Source organism: Chiloscyllium punctatum, chromosome 4 (assembly GCF_047496795.1).
Source record: "Chiloscyllium punctatum isolate Juve2018m chromosome 4, sChiPun1.3, whole genome shotgun sequence".
In the NCBI taxonomy this organism is placed as follows: Eukaryota; Metazoa; Chordata; class Chondrichthyes; order Orectolobiformes; family Hemiscylliidae; genus Chiloscyllium; species Chiloscyllium punctatum.
Genome location: NC_092742.1, coordinates 99,515,855 through 99,540,582, shown reverse-complemented (window position 1 = coordinate 99,540,582; position 24,728 = coordinate 99,515,855). Strand labels below are relative to the sequence as shown.

Sequence of the window (24,728 nt, the reverse complement as noted above, 5' to 3'; positions counted from 1 at the left end):
TTTACAGTTCCCTACAGTATGGAAATAGGTCCTTCGGCCCAACAAGTCCACACTGACCGTCCGAAGAGTAACCCAATCAGACCCATTCTCCTCCTCTATATTTATCCCTGACTAATGCACCTAACACTATGTGCAATTCACTTGACCAGCACATCTTTGGACTGTGGGAGGAAACCCACACAGACATTGGGAGAATATGCAAACTCCACACAGGCAGTCAACCAATGCAGGAATTGAACCCAGGTCCCTGGTGCTGTGAGGCAGCAGTGCTAACCATTGAGCTACCATGTAGCCCAAAATTTGAATACACTCAATGACACCTTCAATACATTTAACCATTACTTACTTAATCATACTTGGTATTTTTCTCTCTTCTACCACACTCCTTTCACCTCATGTTCAAGGTATACATCATGAAAAGGATCATGCAGACACACTGGCATTAACAAGGTAAAAACAAGGACTGCAGATGCTGGAAACCAGATTCTAGAATAGAGTGGTGCTGGAAAAGCTATTGCCCTCTAGACCCCTCTGATGAAGGGCTTTTGCCCGAAACGTCGATTTTCCTGCTCCTTTGATGCTGTCTGAACTGCTGTGCTTTTCCAGCACCACTCTAATCTAGACACTGGCATTAACTGCCAAGTGCCAGATTTGACTGGACCACAAGACATTACTAAGTTCTTCGCTTATCTGTGGAAGCCACTCACCATTTCAGAATCATCCTGGAAGACCAAAGAAATTCTTGCCTTTTCTTATCTCCTACCAATCAGCCTCCTGTCCCCTCCACCCTCATTATGCACGAAGGACTCATGGATTTGTCATTAAGACTGAGACTATCCAAGCAGCTGCCTCTACCATGACCCTCCATTCCCCTGGGCCAAGTTCATCCAACCAAACTTAAGCGTCTCCCTACTCCATATTACTTTCTCTAACTTGACTATGGGACTCCCACTCCAAGCCCACTCCAACTAATCAGCTGATAACACAATTCAACTCCTTTCCTGCACCCTACATTAGCTGGTATCAACTTTTCCCTCAAAAACTGATCCCCTCTTGAAAGCAAAATCTTAACTCCTCCACCTTTGCACACTGCCACCAAATCTCCATCTCTCTTCAAAAGCCTAGAATGTGTTGTTTCTCCCAATTCCATTCTCAGCTTTCCCAAGGTTGAGCATCTTTTTCCAGTCTTCCACCTTGCCACAGTACAAAGATGGCAATCAAAGTTAATAACTTACATTCTGTGACTGAAATTATTTCTTCACTACCTATGCATATCTTCCAACAACCCTTTGCCATCTGGGTGTATGGGACTATTCTCACCTAGTTCCATCCTTATCCAGGTCATCGCACTGGAATAGCCATTAGTAGCTTCTTATTCCACTCCTACACCACTACTTCCAGTGTCAACAGCCCTAATGTTAATATTATGCCAATTGGTGCCCACACCTTCAGTACTTAGATACTAAATTCTGAATACCATCCCCAAACCCCTCTGCTTCGTTAACTCCTTAAAACATCTCTCCATTCCTGGTATCAGCTTAATGAACTCGCTCTGGACTGCCTCCAATACCAGTATATCGTTTCATAGATAAGAGGCCCAAACTATTCAGAGTATTGCAATTGTGGGCTGACTCATGTCTTGTATGGTTTTAACAAGACCTCCCTACTTTCATACTCCATGCCCTTTGAAATGAAGGTCAACAATTCATTTCACTATAATCCACTGAACATTGATAATAGCTCTTTGTGATTTATGAACGCACATTCCCAAATCCCTCTGTTCAACAGATTTGTCATCTTTCCTCCATTTAAATAATATTCAGCTCCTCGATTCTTTCTGCCAAAGTGCACAATCTCACACTCTTCTCCATTTTATTCCAAGAAACCTAGGGTTTCAGGTACATAATTCTTTGAAATCTGCATCACAGGTAGACGGGGTTGTTTAGATGACATTTAGCATGCTTGCCTTCATTGCTCAGACCGTTGAACATAGGAGTTGGGACGTCATGTTGAGGTTGCACAGGACCTTAGTATGTCCTCTTCCAAAGTACTATGTGCAGTTCTGGTTCACTTTTTATTTGAAGGATATTATTAAACTGAGAGGATTCAGAATAGATTTACCAAGATGTTACCAGGAATGGAGGGCTTGAGTTATAAGGAGGGGCTGGGACTTTTTTTCACTGGAGCATAGGAGTGTGAGGTACCTTAACAGAAGTTTATAAAATGAGGTGTATAGATAAAGTGAATAGCAAAGGTCATTTCCCCAAGGTAATGAATTTCAAAACGACTTTTAGTGTCTTCTACTGCAAAGGTTGATGCAAAGTATTTATTCAACTGCTCTGACACTTGCTGGTTCTCCATTATTATTTCCCTTGCCTTGTTCGCCAAGGGGTCTATGTTTGCTTTGGCTTCTCTCCTCCCTTTTACATATTTAAAAGAAATTCTGACTGCATGTTTTTGTTATGGCATGAAAGTGTACCTTCAAAGTTTGTCTTCTTCGGTGTTATTTTTTGTTGCCTTTTGTTGATTTTCAAGACGTTTTCCAAGTCTTTCAAGAACAACTTTCTCAGGCTTACTACCAAAGTTGGCCACGTTATAGGTTTTCTTTCAACTCAACGCTGTCCTTAACTTCCCTGATTAACCATGGCTGGCTTATGGTCTTCCTAGGATCCTTATTTGTTGGGAGTCATGAACTATTTTCTTAAACGTCTACCACCATTCCACTTAGCTGCTAAACTCCTTTCCCAACTCACTGTCAGTCAGTCAGTTCTGGCCTCATTCATAGAATCCCTACAATGCAGAAAGAGGCCATTCAGTCCATCCAAAGAGCTTCCCACCAGATCCACATACCCCCAACCCACATGGTTTCTTTTAATACCACAGCTAACTCACCTAATCTGCACACAATGCAGCAATGTTTTAGCATGGTCAATCCACTGGACCTGCACATCTTTGGACTGTGGGAGGAAACCGGAGCAACCAGAGGAAACCCACATAGGCACAAGGAGAATGTGCAAAGTCCACACAGACAGTCACCCAAGGGTGAAAACAAACCCAGATCCCTGGTGCAGTCAGGTAACAGTGCTAACCACTTAGCCACCGTGCCACCATTCCTGTGTGACTACCCTTACTTAAGCTTATTTGACTGAACCATGACACGGGAGAACAGTTGGCATAAATGGTCAGTGTATGTTTGCAAATCAAGATGTAATTCTATTTATGATAGCGCATAATGGTTTTGGTATTTATAGTTGTCTCTCTGGGCCAATAATGCTTAAATTTAAAAACTACCATAGAAGCTTGAAATTCTAAATCCAGTGTAAAAGAAACATGGAATTAAAATGTTTCTATTTGTAAAGTGAACATGAAGCTGTCAGATTGTAAAAACTCAACTGGTTTAGTAACAATCGCTTGGGGAAGGAAACCTGATTTCGCTAATAAATGACTTCAGTCTCACAAAAGTGGCCGAAGCTCAAGTACCCAACTTAAGTGGCCCAGAAAGCCAGTAAACTGCCGCAAAACAAACAGATACCAGTCATTTGAGGTGGCCCACCCCTTCCTGTGGGAAACCAGGAACGGACAGTAACTATCCTCACCCACATCCCCAAATACAACAGGGGGAAAAAGTATATTTATTTGAGGATTCATGATACAAAGTTCCTTAAAAATGTGCACACATTTTCTATGAAGACTGAAATTAGAACTGAACAGAGACTGGATTAAAAATGCCCAGACGGTGGATTAGCACTTTATTAACAACACTACCATGTAGTGGCAGGAATACAGTACTACAAGAGTACATTGTTTTCGGTTCCATATATCTTCCTGTTTGTAAATCGACTCGGAGCACATTCACAAAATAACTGCCCTGCCAACATCTGATGCGACATGTTCCACCCTTGACTGAAATTACTGCCCAGTACAGGGTATATTTTGCTGGTTTAATCTGGGAACGTCTGTGGCCTACCATGAACCCCCCTGCTCCCCCCCATTCAAAACTCAAACTAAGTCAATGATTTAACCAGTGCCTGGGCTGCTGGGACTGGGCAGGGCAGACGCAGGTCAATGTAGCTCCAGTCTCTTGGGATTTAAACACAAACAAGAGGACATTCGCTGCAGAATAAAACACAAAAAACTTTGATGGAAACATACAGTAGCTACCTTGAAGGAGGAAAGAGATTAACAATTCAGGCAGGCCTTGACCATGCTTGTGCCAGCTGAACCACTCACCTGGGTTTCTCTTTTAGACGATGAAAGATCAAACCACACATTTCAAGTTTTCTGCTCCCCAGGTATTGCTTGTATTACCTTTTGTTCAGAATAAGGGCTTGATGTGAATGAAAACCTGCTCTGATTTAATCAGGTGCAAGATTCAACTCTTGGGGGTGCCTTAATTACAGGGGAGATATTTACAGATCTCAAGTGATTCCCTACTAATAAAGCCCTGGGCCTAGCAACAAATTCCAGCTCACTGAGCTACTGTTGCAGGGATCGAGCAGGAAAGTGATTGCAGGCAAAGTGAGCTCTAGTGATGGCATCACTGCCCGAGATCAGAGAGATGAGACAAAGGCTACCAATACTTCAATGACAAGCAGGGCCCAGGGCTGGCTTGACATAGTCTCCTCCACAGTTGGCTTTGACTGCTGTGAGACCAATGTCTTAGTTATAGGTGGATGAGCCAAAGTAGGGAGACTTCTGAAAGGAAACTGCCAGGCAGCTTTTTTTTGGGGGGGGGGGGGGGAAGAAAGAGGGTTTTTACTTGGCGGATATCAGACAAACTGGGAGGAAAACAATTACTTACCATCATTTACAGTAGCCAATAGGCCACATGCACTAAAACAACCTAGCAGCCAGAATAGATGTGGCGGGGTGGTGCTCTGTATCCAGCTGATCACAAATCCAGCCAGCCACCAGATGGTTTTCTGCTAGGCACTTAAACTACTGTGTACATGTACAAAACTCAGCTGTAGAAAAAGAAAAGATTTCCTGTATACAAGATGTTCTAGGAGGAGAACACTGCTTCAAACAGAGCTCGCCAAATGCACAAATCAAACTATCCCCTCAGGCAAACTATAGTCTCAATCCCTGTTAAGATTTAAAAAAAAGACTGTAGACCTACTGAGTGGGATCACTTTGCAGCCAAGCACTAAAGAATGACAGAAAGCAGCACTCAACTTACTTTTACTAAATGAAAGAAAAATAAAAATCACCAAGGAGTTTGGTTTTTTTTATACAATGACCGTCCTGCCTGAACAGAGAGTCGGGCAGCCGGGCTCAGTCTTTGAAAGTCCGCTTGCTGCACTCGTCTGCTGCCAGTAAGACACAAAGAAATGCAGCAGCAGCAGCAGCTGTCTTGACATGCTCAAATCAGTCCCCGGCGTTTCTTGTAGTCCTCCAGGTTTAGGGATCGCCTCGGGGTTCCATCTTTGACGGACGGAGTCTTCGAGCTCACTGACAACGACTTGGATTCTACACCAATGCAAAGAGACGACAGTTATTGAACTGCAAATAGTATTTACTTAATTTTAACCCAGTACACACACCCTGCCCCTGCTTCCACCCACCAGTCCCCACAAGCAGGGGACAGCTGATCAAACATTTGGTCAAAGAGGTAAATTGTAAGGAGCGTCTTAGGGAAAGAGTGAGGGGTAGACGGGTTTAGGAAGGAGATTTCCAAAGCTGAGGATCCAAGTAGCCAAAGATGGAGCCATAAACAGCAGCAACACTCGGGCAGCACGGTGGCTCAGTGGTCAGCACTGCTGCCTCACAGCATCAGGGACCTAGGTTCAATTCCAGCCTCGGGCAACCGTCTGTGTGGACAGTGCACATTCTCCCATTGTGTGCGTGGGTTTCCTCCGGATGCTCCGGTTTCCTCCCACAGTCCAAAGATGTCCAGGTTAGGTAAATTAGACATGTTAATTTGCCCATAATTTTCAGGGATGTACAGGCAAGGTGCAGGAGTTTGGGATAAACAGAGTAGTAGGTTAGGAGCATAGGTCTGGTTGGGTTACTCTTCAGAGGGTCAGTGTGGACTTGTTGGGCCAATGGCATGTTTCCACACTGCAGGGATTCTATGAATACAAGAGGCACAGAAACCTCAGTGTTCTAGATCTCATAAGTGACACAATGACAGGGAGAAGCAAAGTTATTAAAGGGTCTGAAGCAAGAAGCAGAATGTTAAGATCTAGGCATTAGCAGAATGGGAGCTTTTGTAGGTCAGTGAGCACAGGATGGATGAGTGAATGGAATTTAAGGCATTAAACCAAGCAAACCTGAAGTAGATGCTGAGAAATGGGATACTAGCCACTGCAAGGGCTCTCACATTCATTATATCTAGCCTGGATTACAAATACAGCAAAGCTGCCTCTGCACAATTCTCATCAGATCAAACCACAACCATCAAATATTCACAGAACCAGCCATGGTTAGGAAAGCTCTGCTACACTGTCCTCTTCAGCATTTTAAAAAGGAGGTGGTTATTCATTCTTGCCCCCTTGCCTATCCAGGATACTTCTGTCAAGTCATCAGTGGTAAATATCAGAGGGGATTACATTCCATTCTAGTTCCTTGAGCTCTTCATCTACAAAAGCAATTTGTCTTGCAGAGTAGACATTAATTGGCCTCTAAACGTTGGAACATCCCATACAGTACAATAAACTGCAATGAGTTTGAAACAAGAGACAGAGAGGCCACTCAGTTTGGATTGGAGATATTTTCATTTGAACATTTAGAAATAGGTTAAAACTGACCCCATGCAACAGATACATTTTTCACAGAGGCTCACCTGCATTGGGTACTTGCAGATCGATCTTGATGTCGAAGTCATGTGCTTTGAAAAGGTCCTCAGAAAGGTCAGAGTTCGATTTATTATTACTGTCCTCTTTCTTACTGCTTCCCTGATCCTGCTGTAGGAACACACACCAGTTACAAATGTAGCAATTGAGACATAAGAAAATGTTTGAGATCTATTAGTGCACTTCTGTTATATACAATGCTGACAGATAGATTGTTGGTTAATCACAGGAATCAATGAATTTCCAACTGATTGGGATGTGTGGTGGAGAAACCCCCAAGTGAAGTGTTTCAGGAACCACACTGCCAAATTCACCTGTTCCTTAGGTATTAACTCCTACCCTGTCGTCATGTTTCAAATTACTCATACTGAAACTCAAAATAAGCCATCAAAACTGCTTCTTAAAAACTGCTTTTCTGGATCTCTGTTCTCCCTACCCTCTTCTTAAAGTTATGCACCATCCTGGCTACACAGTGTGCAAGACAGTGACAACAGAAGTATTCTCAAAGAGCCAGCAGTTTCAGGAGAGAGGAGAATATTGAAGAAAGAAAAGCATTTTCTTGGAATAAGCAGCTTTTTGGGGGAAGACAACGTATCGCTGTAACAATTGATAAATGACCGACCAAAGGGCCCTGGTGCTCTCGGGAGACTAACACACCGCTGATAAAATAGGTGCTGGAGAAACCAAAAAACTGAAGGTAGAATAAAGAAATAAAAAAGAATGGAGGGGGTAGATGCAGGACATGAAATATTGGCAGGTCAGCCATGATCGCACTGAACAATGGAGCAGCTACTTGTGCTCCATTTTCCCACTCTACAGGCCTTAAGAATTGTCCAACAACAAATAATCCCCAATAACAGCACTAGCTAGCTACAAAGTCAGAAGATTCCCATCACAAGGAGGATCAAAAGAACTGTTTCCCAAATGATACGCCCCAGAGGATGATTTGATAGTCACCATTTCTTCTCATTCTTACCGGTTTGTTTAATTCCAGTGGCAGCTCTGTCTGGGACCCAGATCCGTACTTGGCATTCAGATGTGCAATGATTGCAGCCTGGACTGCAGGATCTCGGGACTAAGGAAACAAAAGCAGCATTGTGAACCTTTGTCATCACAAGGTCTGCCTAGGACACTCTGCCCAGAGAGTGCCTCCTCACATACCCGCCCAGCACTGTGGAGGGTGTGCTGGTGGTACACAACCTCTCAGCATCAGAGGTCAGGGCCTGGTTCACCCCACCTCTATAACCCATCACTGGAAGGGGGTACCTCGTACTGCTTCCCCGAGGCAAGAGGCCATGTTTTACAAGCTCTGTAGAGCAGAGATAGAACATTTTACTGGATTTGTAATCACACCAGAGCAACTGAGAAATTTAAATTCAAATGTCATTTTAATTGTTGGCCAAAGTTAAAGCACTGTAGGTGCTGGAAATTTAAAGCAAACACGGAATGCTGAGACACCCAGCCGGGCTGGCACAATCTGGAGATAGGGCAAGAGTTAACATTTCAAGCTCAAAATGACTGCTTCAATGAAATTGGGGTGGCACAGTGTCTCAGTGGTTAGCACTGCTGCCTCACAGCACCAGGGTCCCAGGTTCAATTCCAGCCTTGGGCGACTGTGTGTGGAGTTTGCACATTCTCCCTGCGCGGGTTTCCTCCCACAGTCCAAAGATGTGCAGGTTAGGTGAATTGGTCATGCTAAATTGCCCATTGTGCTAGGTGCATTAGTCAGAGGGAAATGGGTCTGGGTGCATTACTCTTCAGAGGATCAGTGTGGGCTGGTTGGACCAAAGGGCCTGTTTCCGCATTGTAGAGAATCTAATCTAATCTAAACATTAATTCTGCTTTCTCTCCACAGATGGTACTGCTGAGTTTCTCCAGCATTCTTTTGTTTACTTGCAAGAAATCTGGAACAAAAGCTAAGTAACAGTGACTGTAAAACACCTGGACTGTTGTTAAAGCCTATCTTACATTCTTTAGGGAAGGAAGCCGCCACTTACCAGGTCTGACTTATGTGACACCAGACCCACTTTTAACTGCCTTCTGAAATGGTCCAGTTAGCTATTCAGTTGTATTCAAGATGACATGTCACCATTATAAGGGTAATTATGGATCATAATAAATGCTGGCCAGTGCTATTCGCCCATGAACAAATAAGAAATAAACCTCCCTACTCAGGCAGCATTGCGAATCCTCCCTAATCAGACAGCTTTCAAGTTGTCATTGACATCATTAAACCTCAAAGCTCAAATAGCATTGTAGAACCACACTGAAAGCACTGCATGTCATGACCACTGACAACGTTGCAAAAAGACCTTACATTGGAGACGATGGTTGGTTGACATTGGCGCCTGGTGAAGGGGTCCATTTGTTTAGTTCTCTCGTTCTGGACCTCAGCCTGCACAGAAGGGGAGATTACAATTAAAATAAGTTCTGCAGTCCTATAATTCAACAGTTACCATGTCAGAAGCAATCTACATAACACTACCTCCAAGAATGGGTTGCTCTGTGACAAACATTGAGTCACTTGTGCATCAAAAACAACTCTGTACCTCAGCAAGGCTGATGGAAGAATGTTCAGTGGAAGAAAACAGTGAGTTACTTCGGCAAAGTACTACTGCAGCTCAGCCTTTTCCCATGCAGTATTTCTCTCAATCTACTGCTGCTTACATTCCTCACTGTGGTGTCAACTACAGTAGACACACAGACACACACAGGTTTCCAGTATTCCAACATCTCCAATTTAGAACAGAGATCCACATTGCAAAATCTTACCACAGCCTCAGCCATTCTTTCTACAACCACCCCATTTCCCCAGCCCTTCAAATGTCCTACTCTCCCTAAATCAGGAGCCACTATATTGTGATAATATTGTTGAACTAACAATCCAGATGCTCGCACTAATACTTTGGAGATGAGTGTTCAAATTCTACCACAGCAGCTGGATTAAAGTATTAGTCTTAGCAATAGTGTCCATGAAATAACCCATCTAGCTCAGTTACACCCTTAAAAGGGAGGAACTTGGCCACATCTAATCTGGTCTAGATGCAATTCCAGACCCACAACGTGGCATATTCTTAATTACCTTCCGCAACGGTGCGGCAAACTACTCAGATGTATAAAAACACTACAGGAAAGTCTAATATAACCAAGTGACTGCCAGGGATCTAGGTACAATAAGCAGCAGACACACCCAAACCACTCAGTCCTCCTCATTCAGGTGACTGCACCACAATTAGGAGAGCAGTGCCAGAGTGGTGAATATTCAACCCAAGAGTCATACACATGGAATCATTACCGCTCAAAACATCATCAATTACACCATCACCATCCCCAGAAGTGGCAGCAGTGATAAACAGACACCAAGGTGTGATCCTAGGCACCCTCAACTTTGATTCCATGAAATCTCGTAGCATTACATCAAACATGGGCAAAGGGATCGCCTGCCAATTACAATCACTCTCCTTCAGCTGGTGGATCAGGTCTCCTTAACTTTGAACAACACTTGGGCAGCTTTGGGTGGGTGCAGGGTAAGTGCCCGCACACAAACTGAATAGAAACAAACTTCAATGTCTGCCACTAAGTCAAGCTCAGCAGCACCACTACTAAACAAGCTGACTAAGGCCTGAAGCATATCTGCCAAATTGAAGAGAACCAACCAGAAGGAAAGGTTGACCAAAAATCTAGGCATTGACCATTCCTCAGTTCTTAAAGCTGCAGCATTGGCCAAATACAAATTCAATGAAATTACCATGCACTCCTTTGGAGTTCTGAAGGGTCACTGGATCAGAAACATTAACTCTGCTTTCTCTCCACAGCTCCTGCCAGACCTGCTGAGATTTTCCAGCAATTTCTGCTTTTGTGTATGCACCCATGTGCAATAAACCATTCCAACATTACACAAGTGTCTACTAGACCATCTTACCAAACTCCCACTGTCCCAAGCTGTGTTACATTAGAATTACCTGCAAAAATATAATTCACCCAGCTTCCCCCTTCCTCTGCTGAAAGTGTTAACAACTGGCAGTACATCAGTACATGGGATACTCATTGCCCTTCGACATCTCATTTGAGCAGTCACCTTTTATTGGTGAGTCTGATTAGTGACCATTTGATGAAGATGGTAGTCTCAGCACATCATGAGAAAGTGACCTGGAAGAAAATCCTGGCTAATATTCTCTCGCAAACAAATGATATTGATTTTGCTGTGGTTAAAGTTGGCTTCAGCTACCACAGCACAAAGTAGTTGCTGAACCAGACAACTTCTGGTCTTCTTTGCAAATTAACCAAATGCTTTTGAATCAGTAGTTAATAGTTACTTCACAACAGCACTTACCAGCAAAGCCTTTTCAGACTCTACAATGTTCCACTCTCTGTTTCTCTGGTTTATGTAACTAGAAAAAGGAACAATGACGACATTTTAATGGAGACACTTGTAAAATAAGCCATCACTTGACTGCTCTGTCAAGAGTGCAATCATTTCCAAGGCCAGTTTTAGGTTCTGTTTGAAATGAAGGGGCTTTGCTACCAGATGGAAGTTTATCCCCAGGCCCATCTGGGCGAGTGATGGAGATGTGGGCCTTGCACATCAAAAACTTTATGGAGTACGCTCAGGAACCGGTCAATCACGTGAAGGTAAAACGTGCGTTGTGCCTTCTCTAAATCCTCAGACTCTTCCTGAGAATGTACAGCCCAAACTGTAAACAACATTCAAACTGAAGTCTTTAAGATAGTGTGTGGGCTCATCATTATCTTTTAGTTTTTATACCCCATAGCTCAATTAAAATTCCATCAAGTTATTGCTAGCACAGGTTTGAATTGCTTGGAGATTTTGATTCAAAATTCAATATAATTTTGCTCATAACTAAAAGGTAACCTGACAATTCAACAGTTGTTCCACTTTTTTGGAAAAAAAGACCCTCAAGATCTTCAAGCCATTTCTCAGCAGTAGCAGGACCTGGGGGTCACTATAAGCTAACCACAATGATAATACAGAAAGGAACCACACATAGTAACAAAAGTAGGCATATGTTTTTTCATTTCATTGAAGCACACTCAGTAAGCCTATTAGATCACGGTTCATCAGCCTGCCTTGGTTTCATATCCTTGATACTCTTGCCAAAAAGAGATCGCTTAGAGCTTCAAAATTTTCAATTCGTCCCCAACCTCAACGGCTTTTTTGGGGAAGTGTTCCAGGTTCCTACTATCCTTTGTGATGGAGAGGAGCTTCCTAACATCACATCTGAATGAGCTAGCTCTAATTTTATCATTTCCTCCATCTACTGAACCTTGTTATTGAATCTGTAGACAAAGCCGGTATTTTTTGAGATAGACAGAAAACAAGATCGTCCTAGTTGCTAAGAAAACTAGGATCAAAACTGAGATCAGGAATTGGTATTGCTGGTTGAAACTCAAAAAAAAAAGCCAGAGCTCAGGAGAATTTGGTGAGTGTAAAATAGGCAGGCTGAAAGAGGGACTACATTCAGAAACTGGGAGTACAGCAACTGTCTATTTACTTAACTGCTTTGTAACTTCAATGGTATTATGGATTGGTCTGCTCCAACAAGCCCAGTTGAGGAGATTCTACAGATATATACCTTTTTGGTGAAGACCAAGTCTGTGGAAACCACGTTGGTTGCCACCTGCTGGTAACGTCTAAGAGAGAAGCTGAAATTTTTAAGAAAGAAAGGCCAAGTTTTGCAGGACGTTTTGACTGATTTTGATGACCTCTCCATTGTGCAGTGCTGACTCAATTCATAAGATCTGTCTTAGTTGTGTTTGCCATTTAATGTGCAATGTATACTTTATAACGAACCACAAATTGCCTGTTAACTTATGCTTATGATGATTGTGTTTAGCAGGAGGCCACCCGAGATAGTATTTAGCACTTTGATTCTTGAATTAGTCAAAAATAATTTTTCGTTAAACAGGAGAGTCAAGGTGTTAGCCTTTTCACATTTTGCTCTTTTTGACAGTGTCACTGACCTTGAGTTTATAACCAGCCTCTAAACAACTTGAATACCTCAATTAAAAGTGCAAACCTCCATCATGGTGAGATTAGAGAAGCGGAATTGTCTTTCACACAGCAGAGAAGATTATGAAAAGATTTGAGAGAAGTGTCGAAAATAATGAAAAGTCTAAGAGAAAGATTTTCAGTGACAGAAACGTGGGTCTGAATGCCCACACTTAAAATTTGATGGTTACAGGACTTATATTGCCCCTTAATGTGCTCTACTCAAATAAACAAAACCTCATCTATGCATCCTGTTCTGATAATCTGCGCCTTGTAGGTATCTATAGGCAACAATAGAAAGTTGACAGATAGCCCAATAAATGGTATGCTTTGATATTTACCAGGGAGGTAGAACAGATAGACATACTGAATATTGAGATACCAAGGAGATGATCATATTTAGAATTATACAAAGGGATGCAGTGAACAAAATAAACAGATTAAATTTCATACATTTTAAAAAGTAGGAAAGAGACAACTGAGAACATTATTCCTTCTATTTAATAATCTGCTAGAAATGGGCATACTGCCAGAGGACTGGCAAATAGCCAAGGGGGGGGTTGGGGGGGGGAGGGAAGATAGATAATGTTCAGATAAATAGAATTCACATGGGAAAATCTTGTTTGACCTACCTTTCTGAATTTTTAGGGAGGGGTCAGAGCAAACTATGGTAATTAACAAAATTTATCCAAGTTCCCAAAGAGCCTTCAACAAGGCATCACCATACAAGGTGGCGAACGTGACAGCAGGCAGAGTACAAGGGAGCAAAATGGGAATGGAGTGACAGAAATACAATATGGTGTTCCAGAAAACTTAGTGCCGAGACCATTGCTGTTCATAATTTACATTAACAATCTGAACTCTGGAATCAAAAACACAATTTCAATACTTACCGATGTCAGAAATTCAGGGTGGGTGGGGTGGAGGAGAAATAGCCATCAGATTAAAGGAGCACCTTAATAAACTGCCAGCAAGATATTGTTGTGTGAGATCTAGGTCACAGATGTGACACCTTGTCCCAGAGTCAATTTTCCTGATGCTCATATAAAGGGAGTGCGAGTTACAAATAGGTGAGAAACATTGTGCATTTTAATTTTTGTATGAGTGACAAGAGTTAGATCAGGGTGTGCTGTGTTTATAGCTTCTATTTCAGTTTTGACAGCTTACACGGTTTGCTATCTGACAAAGTATCTGGAAGGGAACACAGAACTCAACAGAAGTGAAAGAAAATACCAAATAAACAGGGGTGAGGGCAGTCCTGTTTCACTTTATCGTCAAGAGGGTGCTGAAAAGGCACAGGTCAGGCAGCATCAGAGGAGCAGGAGAATCGACATTCCCGGTATAAGCCCTTCATCAGGAATGAGGCTTGTGGGCCAGGGGCTGAGCTAAATGAGGGGGGGCTGGTGGAAAAGTAGCTGAGAAAGTGATAGGTAGATGAAGGTTTGGATCATCATGATGGGTCAGAGGAGGGTTGAGCAGATAGGTGGGAAAGGTGATGGACAGATCAGGAGGGTGGTGCCGAGTTGCAGGCTTCGGACTGGGATAATGTTGGGGGGGGGGGGGGGCGGGGGCGGTGGAGGGGAGGCGGGGTGCACGAAGAGGGGGAATGAGGAAACTGTTGAAATCCACATTCAGGGTCCCATGGCAGAATTTGAGGTCTTCTTCCTCCAGGCAGCAGATGGTAATGGTTTGGTGGAGACGACAGCCCAGGACCTGCATGTCCTAGCGGAATGAGGGGGGGGAAAAAAAGAGAGAGTTGAAGTGTTCAGCCACGAGTGGTGGGGTTGGTGGGTGTCCCATAGATGTTCTCTGAAACAATCTACAAGGCAACGTCCAGCCTCCCCGATGTAGAGGAGATCACACCAGGTGCAACGGATGCAGTAGATGACATTGGTGGAGGTACAGGTAAATTTCTGTCGGATATGAAAGGATCCTGTGGGGCGTGGGACGGAGGCATGGGTGCAGGTTTTGCATTTCCTACAGTGGAAGGTAAAAGGTGCCAGGAGTGGGTGCAGGCTGGTGGGGGACGTGGACCTGACGAGGAAGTCGTGGAAGGAATGGTCTCTCTGGAATGCTGATAGGGGTGGGCAGGGAAATATCTCTCTGGTGGTGGGGTCCATTTGGATGTGGCAAAAGTGCCAAAGGATGATGCAATGTACACGGAGGTTGGTGGGGTGGAAGGCGAGGACCGGGGATTGGTTCTGTCCTTGTTGTGTTGGGAGGGGTGGGGTTCAAGGGCAGTGGTGTGTGAAGTGGAGGAGATGCACTGGAGAGCATCGCCAACCATGTAGGAAGGGAAATTGCGATTGTGGAAGGACGAGGCCACCTGGGATTTTCTAAAGGTGGAATTGGTCATCTGGGGAAAAGATGCAACGGAGGCGGTGGAACTGGGAATAATGGATGGTGTTTTTACAGGAGGTAGGGTGGGAGGAGGTGTAGTTCAGGTAACAGAGAGTCGGTGGGCTTGTCGAAGATGTCTGTGGTTAGTCGGAGATAGAAATGGAGAGGTCCAAGAAGGGGAGGGTGGTTTCAGAGATGGTTCAGGTGAATTTGAAGTCAGGATTGAAGATGTTGGTAAAGTTGATGAACTGTTCAACCTCCTCGTGGGAGCACGAGTTGGCGCCAATATAGTCATCAATATAGCAGAGGAGCAGGTTGGGGGTGGAGCCGGTGCAACTGCGGAAGATGTACTGTTCTATGTACCCGACAAAGAGGTAGGCATAGCTGGGTCCTATGCAGGTGCTCATGGCTACCCCTTCAGTTTGGAGAAAGAAGAAGTTGTTAAGGGCAAGGACCAGTTCAGCCAGGCGGATGAAGGTGTCGGTGGAAGGGTACTGGTTGGCTCACTGTAGGAGGATGAAATGGAGGGCTTGGAGGCTCTTGCCATGGCAGATCGATGTGTACAGGGACTGGTTGTCCATTGTGAAGATGAAGCATTTCGGCCGGGAAACAAAAATCTTGGAGGTGAAGGGCATGGATGGTGTCCCGAATGTAGGTGGGGAGACAGGACGGTTGTCAAGGTAGGCACAGATGAGTGTAGGCGCAGACTGAGACAATGGGTCAACCAGGAAAGTCAGGTTTGTGAATCTTTGGTAGGAGGTAGAATTGGGTGGTGCAGGGTTCACAGACAACGAGGTTGAAGATTGTGGTTTAGTATTCTGGCACACTAACCTCTAACACTACTGAAGCCAGGCGCCAATTCACAAACCTCCTACTGCATCCTCGACCATGACCTCATGTCCCATCACGAAACCATCTCCCAGACTATCCACAACCTCATCACCTCTGGGGATCTCCCATCCACAGCCTCCAACCTCATTGTCCGTGAACCCCAACCCTACCCCCTCTCCCATTTATCTCTCCACCCCACAAGCCTCATTCCTCATGATGGGCTTTTGCATGAAACGTTGATCCTCCCGCTCCTTGGATGCTACCTGACCTGCTGCAATTTTCCAGCACCACACAACTGATCTCCAGCGTCTGCAGTCCTCACTTTCTCCCTGTTTCACTTTATTCTTTACTTTGACTGTATTATATGCACAGATTATACTGTGCATATAATCTCAATACAGTACAGAAGATAAGGCAGTGCATGCGATACACAGTGATCTTCAGCCAGAAGAACCAGTTACTGTTTGTTATCTGTATCAATGATTTGGATTAGCATATACAATGCATGAATACTAAGTTTGCTGATGACACTACAATAAAAGGCATCATGGACATGGAAGGTTATCAGAAATTGCAGCAGGTCCTTCATCAGCTGGGGAAGTGGGCTGGGAAATGGCAAATGGAGTTTAATATAGATAAGTGTGAGGTCTTTCATTTTGGAAAGTCAAATCAAGGGAAGAGATTCATGGTGAATAGTAGGGCCTCAAGCTGGTGGAACAGAGGGACCTTGGAGTTCAGGTTCAGAGGAGTCACAGGTAGATAGGGTAGTGAAGGATGCTTTGGCACACTGGCCTTCAGTCAGGGCATTGAGTATACATTGGGAATTTATGTTGCAGTTATACAGAACATTGGTGACCTTGTACTTGGGAGTATTATGTTCAGTTTTGGTCACCTTGCTATAGGAAGGATGTTATTAAACTGGAAAGAGTGCAGACAAAATTTACAAGGATGTTGCCTGGACTCAATGGTCCGAGTTAGAGAGAGAGGTTGGACAAGCTAGAACATTTTTCTTTAGAGCGTAGGAGACTGAGGGGGGGGGGGGGGGGAAAGAGGCGGAATCCCTTATAGAGGTTTATAAGATCATGAGGCATGGATAGGGTTAATGCACTCAGTCTTTTTACTAGGGTTGGGGAATTCAGGACTAGAGGGTATCAGTTTAAGTTAGGGGGTAAAGAATAAAAAGGAAACCTGCGGGGGAATTTTTGTTTACACAGAGGGTAGTACATATATGGAATGAGCCACTAAAAGGTTTGAGGCAGGTACATTATAATAACACCTAAAAGGTTCTTGGACAAATAATGGATAGGCAAGGTTTAGAAGGATATGGACCAAGTGCAGGGAAATAGGGTTAGCGTTGATGGACATTTTGGTCAGCTTGGACCAGTTTGGACTAAAGGGCCTGTCTCCGTGACTTGGATTCTAAGTGTGGAATGAATGATCCATCTCAGCCTCCTCCAGTTATCACAGATGCCAGATTTCTGCCAATTCAATTCACTCCATGTGATATCAAAACACAGTTGGAGGCACTAAACACTGTAAAGGCTATGGGGCCTGACAACATTCCAGCAATAGTACTAAAGACATATGCTCCAGAAAGTGCTGTTCTCCTATCCAAGCTCTTCCAATACAGTTACATCACTGACATCTACCTCAGACATTGTGTAGAAGGCATATCTAGGCAAAAAGCAGAAAAGTCCAACCCAGCCAATTACCACCCATCAGTCTATTCTAATCAGTGAAGTGATGGAAGATGTGATCAAGTAGTAATCTGCTCAGTGACGCTCAGTTTGGGTTCCACCAGGCCACTCAGCTGCTGACCTCATTACTGGATTGTTACAAACAGAGACAAAAGAGCTAAATTCAAGAGGTGTGGGGAGTGTGACAGCCCTTGAGAGCAAGGCCACATTCAACTTAATGTGGCATCAAAGAGCTCGAGCAAAACTGGAATGAATGGATATCAGGGGGCAAATTCTCCACTAGTTGTAGTCAAACCTGTCACATCGGAAATTGTTGTAGTTGTTGAAAGTCAGTCACTTCAGCTCCAGGATATCTCTGCAAGAGTTCCTCAGGGTTGTGTCCTAGGCCCAACCATCTTCAGGTGTTTCATTTGACACCTCCCTCCATCATAAGATCAGAAGTAGGAACTTTTGTCAATAATCGCACAATGTTCAGTACCATTTGCAACTCCTGCAGGAATACTGTAGTGAGTAACTCACTCAACTCCCCAAAGCCTACCCACTGTCTCCAAGGCACAATTCAAGAGTGTGATGGAATACTCCCACTTGTCTGGATGGGTGCAGCTTCAACACTCCAGAAGTTTGACACCATCCAAGACAGAGCAGCCCACTTGACTGACGCCACAAGCATCCACTCCCTCCACCACCAGCTGCAGTATGTCCTATCTACAACATGTACTGCAGAAATTCAAAGATCCTTAGACAACACCTTCCAAATCCTGACCACTTCCAACAAGTGAAAAGTGTAGCAGATCCAGAGAAATTGCACCACCTGTAAGCTCCCTTCCAAGCCATACATCATCCTGACTCTGAAATATATTGCTGTTGCTTCGTTGTCACTGGATCAAAGTTCTGGAACTTTGTGGGCATTGTGAATCTAGCTGCAGGAATTCAGACAGCTCACCAGCACCTTCTCACAGGCAACGACAGAGGGCAATAAATGCTGACCAGCCAGCAATGCCCACATTCCACGACTGAATTAAAAAAAAAACTCATACTCCATTCACGACAATGGAACTTTGGTAGACTCCAAATTTTCTACAATATCATGCAGAATCTTGCCTTGGTGTCAGTGTTGAATGCTTTCATGAGATCTACAAAAGCAAGGTAAAGCAGTTTATCCTATTCTCTCCACCTACCTTGTAGCTAGCCTAACTCTACCAGCACATAACACTCATTGTCCTTCAGAAGACATTCAATCTGCAAGGTTCAGGAATCTTTTTAAACATGTTCCTAGCAAAGTCCACAAGGTAACCAGTATAAGACAATCAAGAAATCCCATAGCGAATTCAAACAATTTTTAAAAATCTGGTGAGAATTTGCAACTCACGATCACAGGTGAAGTGAATCATACAGATACATTCAAGTCTAAATAAAACAAACATACCAGAGATAAAAGCAGATGGCTATGGTGGTAGATTTGGCTGAGAAACACTGGGGCAGAGGTTCCACTGGAACACGAACACCAGCATGGATTGGTTAGGTCGAATAACCTGTTGCCATGATGCACACACTATGCAATCCTGTGAATCTGCTATGAATACCTGTTACAATATTAACTCCTAAGCTGCTGTTCCCAGACATGTGTGTACATTCTTCCTTACCAACCACCTCACAAACCCTCCTGTCCACATATCTCCTATATCATGGCATTTCACACAGGACACAAGATCAGTTGCAATCTATGGTGAAAACAGGTTATTCGACCTAACCAATTCCCATTTTTTGGACAAAATGACAAATTTAAAAAGCTGGAACATAGAAGCTTTTCTCCAAAACATGCAGAGGAGTTAGGGGATTAAAGAAAAACTGGGGGATGAGAGGATATTTAATTCAAGCAAATTACATAATTTGCTGTAGGGGTGTTAGAACTAGATTCAATAATAACTTTCAGAAGTGAATTGGATAAATATTTGAAACGAAACAAGCTGCAGCATTACTGGGCAAGACAGTGAAGCTAAGCTCTTTCAAAGCTCCAACACAAACATGGACAAAACAGCCAGTTGCATCAGAATTTTACTTAAGACTAAAATGATTGCACCACTACTCAGTGTGAGAGTATAATCAAAGTGACAACTTTAAATAAGTAATCCCAATATAAATGGGCAGAGAAATCTATGATATGGAGAACTGGATACAACAGTCATATAAAAGACTGAATTCTTAACACTAACACATTCTCTTCTTTCATCCTAAATATATCCTGATGTTATGGTGCTAGTCTTGGTCACAGAACAGTATATTAGACAGCTGACAGGTTAAATAAATCTGAGCATTACTGTCAGTTTCCCACCAATCCTACAGATCTCCCCAGCAAAATCAGACAGCGACCAGCATGGAAAGCAGTCACAGATTTATACTAAAATTTAGCATGGAGATCCACTAACTCAACAAAGGCAAAGAGATACAACCTAAGCCTTTATCGTTCTATAAGCCTCAGCTGCTCAGTGAGTATTTGGAAACCCAAGACAACTTTGTTTCTAAGTGATTTTCTCCCAGTGCAGCCAACACTTTCTGCTGAGTTCAAAGGGCTGTGGTTCGGGTCTTGTGCCAAAATCTTGATCAGGTGAGAGGAGCCTATTTGCACATGACATCAAAGCAGCTAGGTAAATTGAAATCCATGATAATCAGGGGGAACATCCTCCACTGGCTGGAGTCATGTCCAGCTTCTTTGTGCTAACATTCTCAACTCCAGGACATCACTGCACAAGTTCCTTGGGCACAACCAGAATTAGCTGCTTCATCAGTGATCATCCCTTTATCATTGGGTTAGCTGGGGTGGGGGGGGAATTATTTTAAGATTATTGCAATGTTCAGTATCATTCACAATTCATCAACTACTGAAGCAGACTGTGCCTGCATAAAAACTTCACCTTTACAATGTTCAGGCTTGGGTTGACAAGCGACAAGTAACACTGTCATCACAAGTGCCTGACAATGACCAGCCCCAACAGAGATTCAAACCACTATGCCTTGATTTTCACTTGCACTACCATTGCTGAATACCCCTTTGTTGACATCCAGGGCTGAACTCTACAAGCTACATGAATATTATGGATACAACAGCTGGTGAGACTGAAATCTGTGGCAAGTGTCTCACCTCCTTACTCCCAAAGTGTCTGCAATACCCTCCAAAGCACAAGTCAGGAGTGTGACAGAATATTACCTTTTGGCCTGCTTCACCAGCACTCAGGGTGAGAGGGGAAAGATATAAAAGAGACCTAAGGGCAACCAGGATCACAATATTTGAAAAGGAGAAGTCTCTTCTGGTTGCCCTTTTCACGCAGAGGGTGGTACAGGCTTGGAATGAGCTGCCACAGGAAGTGGTGGAGATTGGCACAATTGCAACATTTAAGAGGCATTTGGATGGGTATATGAATAGGAAGGGATTGGAGGGATATGGAGGTGCTGGCAGGTGGGACAGGATTGGGTTGGGATATCTGGTCGGCATGGACGGGTTGGACCGAAGGGTCTATTCCCATGCTGTACATCTCTGACTATGACTTAAGGCTCAACACTATCCAAGACAAAGCAACTGAGAACTTCACTGTTGCTTAGAATTCTTCACGACAAGGACTGCAATGGTTCAAGGCAGCAGCTCAGCACCACCACAAACCCAAGAAGAATTAGGGATGGGCAATCATCTCTGGGTCTTGCCAAATCCCCAGAACAAACTAAAAGAAAGCAAACCCAGCTGACACACCACAGCAGTGAGTGAGTGCTGCACTGTTAAGAGGTGCTGTCATTGAAGAAGCATTAAAACTACAGCCCTATTTTTACCTACTGAGGTGAACGCAAAGGATCACAACATTATTTGAAAAGGAGAAGTCTCTTCTGTTTGCCCGAACTAACAAACATTCCTTATTCAGCATTATTGAAACATTATCTGGTCATTTATTTAATGTGTTTGAGACAGCTTACTGTATAATATTAGCAGCCACATTTCCTACATAATAGCCACGCACATCTGGGACATTCTGAAGTGATGAAAGGCATACCTGATGGCAGAGATGTTTTTGGTGCGAAGTCTGTCAAGGGCCTCTGCCCGTTCTTCTAGTTCGTTCAGCTGATCCTGGATTTGTCGTGCTTTATCTGGTTCACCCGCTTCTTCTGCCATTGCCTGAAGTGAAAAGGAGGGAATGAGGTATTACTAGAGTGAACATATTGGGTACCAGTACACTATAACAACCCAAGCTACAGGCAGGCCCAGCACATGAGCTGAACTTTAAAATTGACAGGAAAGTAGCACATAGCTACCCAATCAAAAACACTAGGCAGGACAGCACAACATCAAATGGGTAAACCAAAGGTCTTGGGGGTCACAGTGAGAGGTTGGCTGATAGGTAGGCTGTACCCTCACCTCTCCAAAGGCCATGCTCACTTCAGGAGTCTGGCTTCAGCTTCCCTTGAGCGAGGCTCTAAAATGAACATCTATGTGTTTTTCACATAACATTGCACAGATGTGTAGATGTGCAAGCTGCTCACGAGATGCCCCCATTTGAGGCAACACATACTCTGTGCAAAACACAAACTAACGTCTGCAGTGAAAGGAATGGAAACATTAGTTTTTAAAAACTGATAATTCTTTGCAATTTGACAACCTTTCCAGGGATTGAATGAACTTGAACAAACCCCAAAATCTACAAATTGGGAACTTTCTTGCAGTACAACTGACCTGACTGCAGTGTGTTTTTGGATTTTGTTGACATTCCTTACAGCTAAAGCTTGTTTATTAAGCTCATTGGAATTTAAGAATTCCATTCAACAAACTGAACTTGTCATAAGGTGAGCGGTTTTCCACGATATATTTTGGACTGGAAAAACCCATTTCCTTGGCCAGTTTCCCAGACAGCTCATCTCCTATGATTTGACCTGATTTAATAGGTTTGTATTCGGCCCTTCAGCTTGAGTCACTAATAGCCAAGACGTATCAACACCGTCACATACAACTTAGAAAAAACAATAGTTTTTTCCAAAAAATCAGGATAAAAGTTTAAAGATAGCAACAATAGAGGTTAAGACTATCTTTTATTTTCTTTGCATTACTTTCCAACTGGCCCCATCTCCAGTGCCCACCCCCAGTAAGTTAATCAAGAGGTTATATGCAAGTATCTAACACAGGGAGTAGTACCTGCAAGCAGTGGGCAGATGTATGTAACTGCAGAACATCTGTGAGAGGTTTGGACTCCTCAGTAATGAGGAGCCACAATCTTGGGCAAAGATAGAATATGGAGGGGCAAGGGTTTCGGATTCAGAAATACCTTTGAGAAAGCCTGGTTGCAGTGCTCGGTGGTTTCCTGTACATAAGTATATGCAGCTTACCCAGAACCAGTGCAACAGTACTAACGGGATGTGGCAACACACAAAAGCAGGCTATAAAAAGGAAAGAGAACCTCTCACAGGCCACCTGACATGCAGCGAATCTTGATAGAGACCTCCACTTACCAACACAACTTTTACATGGGAGTATTGAAGCTAGTCCAATCACCCCTCATTAAGTACAGTTCAGCCTCCAGCTAAATCAGTTTGTCATCCAAAATGTGAAGGGATAGAGGGAGGGAGGGAGGGAGGGAGGAAGGGGCCATCATTTCATGAGTTTTAAATACTGTTCATTTGTTACAGACTCTGCCAATACAGAAACTTCACAGACTTAATGCAAAATGACAACTTTCATTTTCAAAATGTCCTGCACAGGTAGAAGTTTCAGGGGAGTGGGGACAAAAGCCAAAGGGTCGAGAGCATGGCACTGGAAAAGCACAGATCAGGCAGTATCTGAGGAGCAGGAGAATCGAGGTTTTGGGCATGAGCCCTTCATCAGGAATGAGGCTTGTGGGCCGAGGGGACTGAAAGATAAATGAGTGGTGGTGGTGGGGGGTGTGTGTGTGTGTGTGTGTGTGTGTGTGTGTGGGGAGCAAGGTAGCTGAGAATGCAAGAGGTAGGTGACGGTGTGAGAGAAGGTGATAAGTCGGAGAGGTGGGTGGAGCAAATAGATGAAAAAGGTGATGGACAGGTCAGGAGGGCGGTGCAGAGTTGGAGGCTTGGGACTGGAATAACGTAGGAGGGAGGTGGAGAATGAGGAAACTGGTGAAATCCACATTGATTCCGTGTGGTTGCAGGGTCCCAAGGCTGAAGATGAGACATCCTTCTTCCAGATGTTGGGTGGGAAGGGTTTGCCGATAGAGGTGGCCCAGGACCTGCATTTCCTTGGCGGAGTGGAAGAAGGAGTTGAAGTGTTAAGCCATGGGGCGGTAGGGTTGGTTGGGGCAGCTGTCCGAAAGGCGTTCTGAAACGATCTGCAAGTTGGCATCCGGAGAGACCTTTCCCTCCGCAAGTCCTTCATCAGATCCAGCCCACACCCTACTCCTGGCACAGGAAGTGCAAAACCTGCACCCACACCACTCCCGTCACCTCAGTCCAAGTCGCCCAAGGATCCTTTCACATCAGACAGAAATTACCTGTACCTCCATCAATGTCATCTACTGCATCCGTTGCACCTGATGTGGTCTCCTCTACATTGGGGAGACAGGAGGCCAACTTGTGAATCATTTCAGAGAACATCTCTGGGACATCCGCCAACCCCACTGCCCCGTGGCTGAACACTTCAACTCCCCCTCCCACTCTGCCAAGGACATACAGGTCCTGGGCCTCCTCTATCAACAAACCCATATCACCCGACGCCTGGAGGAAGATTACCTCATATTTTGTCTTGGGACCTTGCAACCACAAGGGATCAATGTGGATTTCACCAGTTTCCTCATTTCCCCTCCCCCATTATCCCAGTCCCAAGCCAAGAACTCAGCACCACCCTCTTGACCTGCCATCACCTTTTTCATCTATCCATTCCACCATCCTCTCTGACCTATCACGTTCTCCTCCACTTCATCTACCTATCGCATTCCCAGCTACCTTTCCCCCAACTCCACCCCCTCCCATTTATCTCTCAGCCCCCAGGCCACAAGCCTCATTCCTAATGAAGAGCTCACGCCCGAAATTTCGACTCTCCTGCTCTTTGGATGC

The 24,728-nt window shown here is 44.1% G+C and overlaps 1 protein-coding gene across 1 annotated transcript in view; it reads right to left on the bottom strand.

Moving 5' to 3' along the window:
- Window positions 1-3,732: 3,732 nt before the first annotated feature.
- Window positions 3,733-24,728, bottom strand: part of rtf1 (RTF1 homolog, Paf1/RNA polymerase II complex component) — a 60,321-nt gene continuing 39,325 nt past the window's right edge. The window contains exons 13-18 of the mRNA XM_072569395.1: window positions 21,710-21,831; window positions 11,128-11,185; window positions 9,112-9,189; window positions 7,771-7,869; window positions 6,785-6,905; window positions 3,733-5,469 (exon numbers count right to left, since the gene is read on the bottom strand). Coding sequence (XP_072425496.1) covers window positions 5,363-5,469; window positions 6,785-6,905; window positions 7,771-7,869; window positions 9,112-9,189; window positions 11,128-11,185; window positions 21,710-21,831 — 585 coding nt within the window. The 3' untranslated portion in view covers window positions 3,733-5,362. The remainder of the gene's footprint in view (window positions 5,470-6,784; window positions 6,906-7,770; window positions 7,870-9,111; window positions 9,190-11,127; window positions 11,186-21,709; window positions 21,832-24,728) is intronic.